Source organism: Aethalodelphis obliquidens, unplaced genomic scaffold (assembly GCF_003676395.1).
Source record: "Aethalodelphis obliquidens isolate GAN/ISIS:26980383/991018 unplaced genomic scaffold, ASM367639v1 scaffold7, whole genome shotgun sequence".
In the NCBI taxonomy this organism is placed as follows: Eukaryota; Metazoa; Chordata; class Mammalia; order Artiodactyla; family Delphinidae; genus Aethalodelphis; species Aethalodelphis obliquidens.
The window spans coordinates 43,444,074-43,452,010 of record NW_020837951.1 but is presented as its reverse complement, the minus strand read 5'-3'; the positions used below and the strand labels follow the sequence as shown (position 1 = coordinate 43,452,010).

The 7,937-nt window shown below is 40.7% G+C and overlaps 1 protein-coding gene across 1 annotated transcript; it reads right to left on the bottom strand.

The window, feature by feature from the left end:
- Window positions 1–220: 220 nt before the first annotated feature.
- On the bottom strand, window positions 221–6,551 carry RFK (riboflavin kinase). Its single transcript, XM_027105663.1, has 4 exons — window positions 6,122–6,551; window positions 5,045–5,196; window positions 2,864–2,966; window positions 221–2,089 (listed from the first exon to the last, which is right to left on the bottom strand). Exons 1-4 carry the CDS (start codon window positions 6,201–6,203, stop codon window positions 1,959–1,961), a joined length of 468 nt encoding a protein of 155 aa, XP_026961464.1. The 5' UTR covers window positions 6,204–6,551; the 3' UTR covers window positions 221–1,958.
- Between the last annotated feature and the right edge of the window lie 1,386 nt (window positions 6,552–7,937).

The following is a 7,937-nucleotide window of genomic DNA, read 5'->3' as shown; positions in this document are numbered from 1 at the left end:
TGGAACGGTACTCAGACCTAACCTACAAGGGCCGTTAAAGGAAAGGCCTCTGTTTGTAGAACCACCGCTGCTGGCCAGGTTCTCCCTGTAGCTGCTGCCTGTAACTCACTATTCAGGGCCTCTAACACACCTTACAGTAACCAGTAACCATCAACCAACCAATCAGGAATTTATATAGACAAATCAAAAGATTCAAACTGACACAAAAAAAGAAGAAACATCCCTTGGTCAAGATTTATTTCAAGGCCTGAAAACACTAATTGAAAATGGCCCTACTGCAATTTCTTATAATAAATACTTTATATATAAAACTTAAAAAAATGTAGACACTGTTAACTAACTCCTAAACCACACACTATAGGCTTTTCAAAAGCAATAGTTACTTAACAAAATGTAAGGTGACAATATCAAAGAATTTTCACATTTAATGAGGACACAATCAGTCGCAAGCTACTCACACACAAATCTTTTTTACACTTTCCATGTTAGTTTTTAATTTTGTTTCACAGAACCACTGATAATTGAGGCTTCTTTCAAGTATAGGATTTCTAACATTAAATTACATTTTCTAAGTATTTCTTTAAAGAAGAAATGAAAAAGACACATACTACACTGTTTGCCATAAATTCATATACCAAAAAGTCAAAACAATCCAACTGAATTTATTCCTGCTTCCCCCTTCTCCGACATCAGCTTTAGATATTCTTCTAAATATTATATAAACAGTTTTGTTAAAATCAGTCCTCATTTATGCAGATTAGGGGAAAATGGTTTTATAATGAGTTATCTTTAAAATTTATCTTCTAGATAGCACTCTAGCCTTAAATTACATTGTGCACACACAACTACAACAGTCGGCATTTGCTCAGGAACATACAGTCACATTAAAAACAAATAGCTTTGTATTTCATTGTTTAGTTGGGTCTTAAATTGTTTCCCTAGGGGAGGAAACAAGTATTTTATGTTGTTTAAGAAACTGGTATATATAAATGAAATGCTAGGTGTTCGTTTAAACTCTGAGGAAACCTACAGATGAACACTTGGGTGTTTTCTCTAAAATGCAAGAGATATGCACTTAATCACTGTTCATATAGTGAAGCGATGGGACGGCAGATACAGACGCAGATGAAACTCTACATTTTGTAAACGTAAAGTTGGATATTCTAAATGGAAGAACTGACACTGAGAATTATTTACAGGAAACAAAGGTTAAGAAAAATGTTGAAGAATATCTACTCTTAAAAAGAGAGACGTGTTACACAACACAAAAATGAGAACTAGAGATTCGAAAAACACTCATTTCACGGTTTTAAAAGAAAAACAAAAAAATAATAGGGAGAGAGTCTAGACCAATTAGAACTGAGGCAGCTGTAACAAAAATGGAACACAGTACAATGATTTGAGCCCTTAAAGGAAATGACTAACTAAAGTGAAATTTCACAAGTCTTCATGTCTATAATAATATATAAATGCACAAAATATCAAAATTATGAATTCTGGATTTTTCCCTTTAGGTTTGTAATAAACTGTCAAACCTCTGCTTAATATAGTTATTTTTATGAGCCTTCTGATTAGCAGAGCATGCTATACAGGTACATGCATGCTAGAATTTTACCATGAGAATTAATAGTTCTCATCTCAAACCACTGACTTGCCTGTTCCCCATATTTATATATATTTCATTTCCATTATAAAACACTTAAGACCTTTCTAGTGGTACATTTTAATCAACATATTACATTAAAAAGAATCTTGATTTTTAAAATGAACCTTTTTAGTACTGTAACACGATGGGTTTAATTGAACAGTTGGAACATAATATGGTAACTACATTGTACTGTTTAATTCACAGCTGTAGGAAAATGTTTGATTTTTAAAATATAACCAGGATGAGACTGTAGAGTTATGAGCAGTAATATATTAGAAAACAGTGAATGAATAAATAAGATGCTTTTCCTTCAGTGGCCATTCATTATTTTGCTTTTAGGAACCTGGAAGAAATCGTGTTCTTTGAGTTTCAAATGTTCTGGTAAATCTAGTCGTTTCTTAGCTTCCTCAATATCACCTTGAATTGCTGAAATGAGTGACTCTGTGGAGAGAATATACCAGGTAAAGATAATGAAAATCTGCTGCTGTGCTTTTTTACTACTCCTTTGTTCAGCTTCTCCTAAAATCTCATAGGCTGGCAGTGTTCCTGGCACAGGGTAGATGCCCAATAATGTCTGTTCCATCCTTTCTTCTAGACTTAAGTAAAAGTCAATAGTACACAAAAGATGTCCCTAATCTTCTTGCAATTACTTAGAGAAAGGCATTGGCAGAAAGGTACATGGCATATACTAAATGGAAGAAACAAATACTATCAATTCTCTTCAATATTTACACTTGTAAAAGAAACTCTACATTAGAATTAAAACTATTACACTACACTAAGATTCTTGACATGTCTTAAATGTTCCGATTTACTGCTTCTTACACTTCAACTACCGCTAAGCATCCATTATTCATCACAGTATTAACTCTTACTGGTTCCTTAAAATATGAAAAGGAAATAAGGATTTCATTAACTTCATACTGTTGGAGAGAGAGCCAGCCTGCTGGGTTTGAATCTACGCTCCATCACTTACTATGCTACCCCGGACAAATTACTTAACCTCTCTGTGCCAATTTCCTCATCTGCAAAATCAGCAAAATAATTCCTCATGTGGGTGTTGTGGGGATAAAGTGAGTTGATTCATGTAAGGCTCTTAAAGCGGTGCCTAGCATATTAAATGCTCAAATATTATCTGTCTAGCCATGATTACTATTAGGAGAAGCAGCAGAGTAGCTGCAGTAATATTTTAAGAAGATCTAAATAAGAACTTACCTAAAGAATCAAAGTTCTTTTCTGGTCTGAGGTAGCCAACAATGGCCACGTTGAGAATTTCCCCATAGAAGTCCTCTTTGAAAGTATGCATGATATGAGTTTCCTACAGTCAAGAGATGTTAAAATTGAATTTATCTTTATGGTGAGGTAATTTAAATGAAACAATCAACCCTCCTTAAAATTTTAAAGACAGGTTAAAATCTAAGTGCAGTATTTCCTGAATTCTTCCATTGCTCCTGTTCTCGACCTTGTACCATTATAACTGAGTAAGGTAAATGCTATCCCACAAATCTGGTGTGATTTGCTGTTTTTAGAAAAAGCTAACATGCACCAAGGTAATTAAGAGTCTTATCAAGGTGAAAAAACTGAGCAAATACAGCAGAGGGAATGAGCGAAGAAACTCTTCTTCAAAAGATACCATTCCATTAAGCGAATTAAAAAAAAAAAGGCAACACAGTGGAAGAAGGCATTTGTCATACATAGTTCCAACAAAAGAACTGGATCCAGAATATATTAAGAACTTCTTTAAGTAAGACAGACAATCCAATTTTTTTTAAAGGGATAAAGACTTGAACAGGTACATCATGTATGTCTGTTATCAGCAAAGAAAAGAAAAAAGAAAAACTCTAAAAAGTATGAACCTCCTACCAATGGAAAACTGAGTTTCTCCTAACTATGGAAGGACCTCCAAGGCACTCCTTAACTGGCTCTATAGTAAGAGTTCTGTTATCTGAGTAGCTAATAAGGAAAAAGTAGTCATGGGATAGCCTCCCCTCCCCTTCATTCCCTCTCTCATTCCAGAGAAAAATATTTTGCCTTCTTTCATCGATTATTTTCTTTATCTATTCCAACACAGCCTTAATCCTGAAAAATAAGAGGAACACTGAGCACAACGTTAAGTAGTTCTGGGCCACTTCTATTGCTTATACCAGCACTTTTCTATAAACTCTTCAAAGAGGATGAAATTTAGATCAACTATAACCGTTTGTGCCACATACTTGAGCTGACCCAAAGATTCAGCCACATCTAGCAGATTAAGCACTTCAGCTGTGTAGGTCTTCTGTTCTTAAGAACAGAAGAATTATGTATACTCTCAAAGGGGTTTAAAAAGAGGAAAAAGGGCTTCCCTGGTGGCGCAGTGGTTGACAGTCTGCCTTCCAATGCAGGGGACACGAGTTCGTGCCCCGGTCCAGGAAGATCCCACATGCCGCGGAGCGGCTGGGCCCGTGAGCCATGGCCGCTGAGCCTGCGCGTCCGGAGCCTGTGCTCCGCAACGGGCGAGGCCACAACGGCAAGAGGCCCACGTACAGCCAAAAAAAAAAAAGAGGAAAAAAAGCATCACCTTGCAATTTTATCAGAAAGCACCATCCACAGCGTAAGCAGTTCTACCTTAACAGGGTGACCAAATAATTAGAGTAAATGACCTACATTAACTGGTGAACTCAACTTTATTTCACTTTTATTTCTAGTAAAGGTAAACACATGGGCAGTTATAAAAATTAATTATTGTAGTTTTGGCTTGTGATTCCACTTTCTATTTTCTCCATGATTTAAAAGATAAATGCATAAAAATTTATTAATCTATGTTATTGGGTACACAATGATGTAATTTGTGAGTTTTGGTATACTATTAAGTTCATATAAATTCAAAATAGATTTTTATAACTTTAGGATGTTAAATGCAGTCCCCATGGTAACCACAAAGAAAATACACAAAAGGAAATAAGAAAGAAATCAAAATGTGTCACTACAAAAAAAAGTCAACTAAACAAAAAAGGCAGTAATGGAGGAACTGACAAAAAAGCTATAAAGCATACAAAAAACAAATAGCAAAACATCAGAAGTCTCTCCTTATCAGTAATTACTTTAAATGTAAATGGATTAAACTCTCCAATCAAAAGGCAGAGATTAGCAGAATGGTTCAAACACACAAGATCCAACTATACCCCCTTTATAAGAGACTCACTTTAGATCCAAAGACACAAATAATCTTGAAAGTGAAAAGGATGGAAAAGTTATTCCATTCAATTAGTAACTAAACTCTTCACTTTTAAACCTGTCAAGTAAATTCTCATATTTGGATTATGTTGTGATCACCACTGATGAGTTCTATCTGTGTATTACTCTAAATCATCATCCCATTCTCTGTTTACAGAGTGAAATACAATTATTAATTCTTACCATGGACTTTTTTGTATTCTTGTAGTACGGGTTCCATCCTATGCTCACCACCATCTTATGGACGTCTCCACTTCCAACACTGGCCCAACCATAATATATGCCAGTGGATACATCAGCTGGAAGATTATCTACTACTTGTTCAGGAAAGTTAGCTAAACAACAGAAGAAAATATGCTAATATTTAGCGTTTCATAGTCAATATTTAGAAAATTCACATGTAAGGCTAGTCTAAATCATTACCCTCACAAGATTCCTAGGACTCTAACTACAATTATTAATCCCATCATTTCATACTCTGGCTAGGATTTCTTTCTCCTCTTCGTACAGATTGGTTAGGAAAAAAGGTACCAGATTATATATGTATAAGTTACCAGGTTATAGTAAGTGTACCAAAAATCGTAAACTCTCACAGTAGAAGAAAACAGGTACAGGAAGAGCTGGGGTTTTTTTTAGCCCTGGTCCTTCTTAAAGGTCTTCAGCGTCTCTTGAAAAGATTTCTATTTTCGAAATATACATACTAGGTCCCAAGCTCAAAGACTGCTTTAATAGGTCTAGGTGCAGCCCTGGAATGTATTTTTAAGGAAAAATTAAGCATACCTTCAGGACCTGACTACTAAAACTAATGCAGACCAAAAAAGATAGCTGGTTCTCATTCATCTGCCTGTGTCATCATTTGGACACAACCTACTAACGTATTTAAAGAACGAAAACCTTACAGCTGGCTTGAGAATTTAGCCTATCGGGCCCACATTACATTTTCTAAAGAGAAAGACGCGCGCCACGTTTGGCGGATTTATCACGGCTGGATAGGGAGGCGGGAAAGAGGGCTCCCGAAACTCAGCTCCGGCTTCCTGCCCTCACCACCCCCCAAGCCGGTGAATTCGGAGCCACGGGCAAGGACGCGCTCCATCGGTCCGACCAAAGGTCATCAGCCTCAACAAAGCGGGGGCGGGGAGGACGGGAACGTCACCTCTGCCCGTAGCCCCACCACCCGGCCCGGAGCCCCCCGGCTGACGTCCTCGCTCTCAGGTGATCCGGCCCAGCGTGGGTGGGGGCTCCGCGCCCTCCCGCGCTCACCTGTACGGATGCCCAGCTGCTTGGAGCCGCGACCGAAGCCCCGCACCACCTGGCCGCGGCAGAAGTACGGCAGGTGCCTCATGACGCCGTCCGCTCGGGGTGGGGGCTGCGGTCCAGAACGCGCGTCCGGCGGAGCCGCCGTCGAGGCGGTGCCCGGACGCCCCAGACCAGCCGGGGGACGCGGGCGGGAGCTCCGCAGGCCGGCCGGCCGGGCGAGCGCACGGGCGTACCACTGGCCGAGCAGCGCGGACGACACGCCACAGCGAGACGCTCACGCCACTGACAGAAGGTGCCGGGCGACTCAGACGCTGCGTCTGGACTCCGGAACGCCGGCGACGGCGGAAGTGCGGCTGTGGGCGGGGAGCGGAGCGGGGTGGCTTGGGACGGCCCCCCAGCCCACCGAGCGCCACGGGCTTACGTACTCTGCCCAGGCCGAGCGCCCCGGCGCTCGTACGGCTTCCGTAGCCCCGCCCCCAATTTAGCCCCGCCCCCGCCGTAGCCCTGCCTCCAACGTAGCCTGGGAGGTGTCCGTTTTTTCCTTGGTAGTTCAGTCTTCCCGGGCGGTGGAAACCGAGTTGGGGGCGCGTTTTTCAGCCTGGGGCCTGTGAAAGCACTGTCCTCATTCTCAGACACTCCGAAGTGTTTCTTTCCCCTTTTTCCTTTTCATTATGATCCTGATGCCGAGAAGAGACGTTCTTTAGCTCCTTGACAACTGCTAGGTTGCTCGTCATTCATCATTCATTCGCTTTTTAAAGATTTATTAAACCTCCAAAATTCCACCTCTTCATAGAAGCTTTTCACGACTAGCTACGGGAAGTGGACCTCCTCTCCCCCAGACCACTTGACCATGGTCTGAAGTTGTATCAGTATGTAAGCTCCAGGGGAGCGGGTCCTGGTCTGTAACGCTGCAATCCCAGTGACTAGTGGAAGGTTACAGTGATGCAATTTTTTTGAGCAGGGAAGCGGCTGCCTACCCTCCCTCTATTTTCCGGTCTCCCTGAGAACTTAATAAACTTGATGTAAGACTTGATCTCTACTGCAATGTAAATTTGTGGGCCTTCTGACCCTTGGAACTGTGAACATTACCTCGGGAAATAGTTCCAGGGTCACTCACAAGATCTATCCTCTTGTCTTGTTCTTGAGAAAGAAGTTTTAATTCTCTTTTGCCTTTCTCTACAAATGTGTGTGAAATTCTATCCAGCCTTTGCAGTCATTATCCTTTTACCTTAACTCTAATAGTGCTTACCCAGTGTTCAAATTATGTTCTCTCTCTATTGGTACCAAAGGGGTTGAGAAATGGAATATTTCCAGTCATAACGGTAAACGAAGGATGTCACAGTCATTAGCGATGTAGCCCTCCAGTATGAGCTGGTGAGCCCTGAGGAAACTCAGGATGTGAAAACACAGGATACTGGCCCCAGATAAGTGAGGTGCACATCAAAGGAATGATTTCAATAAGCCCAGATTCTTGCATCTTCCCATACATAGAAAGCTACTAAATTCCTTAGCTTGGGTTACCTGGTTTTCTTTAATTAACAATAATCTTTTGTCGTTTGGACTACCTGCCCTTTGTTGTAAAACTTCTATATAACCTGGCTTCCCCCATTGCCTCCCCGGAGCTGTTCTCTCAGGGTTACTTTGAGATGCTGCCTCCCGGGCTTGAAGTCCTAAAAATTCCTGCTGAATAAAACATAACTCTCAACGTTTAGGTTGTGGGTAATTTTTTAGTTGGCAGGGTCTTTGTTGGTAAGACTGTGTTATTTCCCTAATTAGCGCCTGGCTCATAGCAAACTCTCCGAAAGTATCTGCAGGAAGA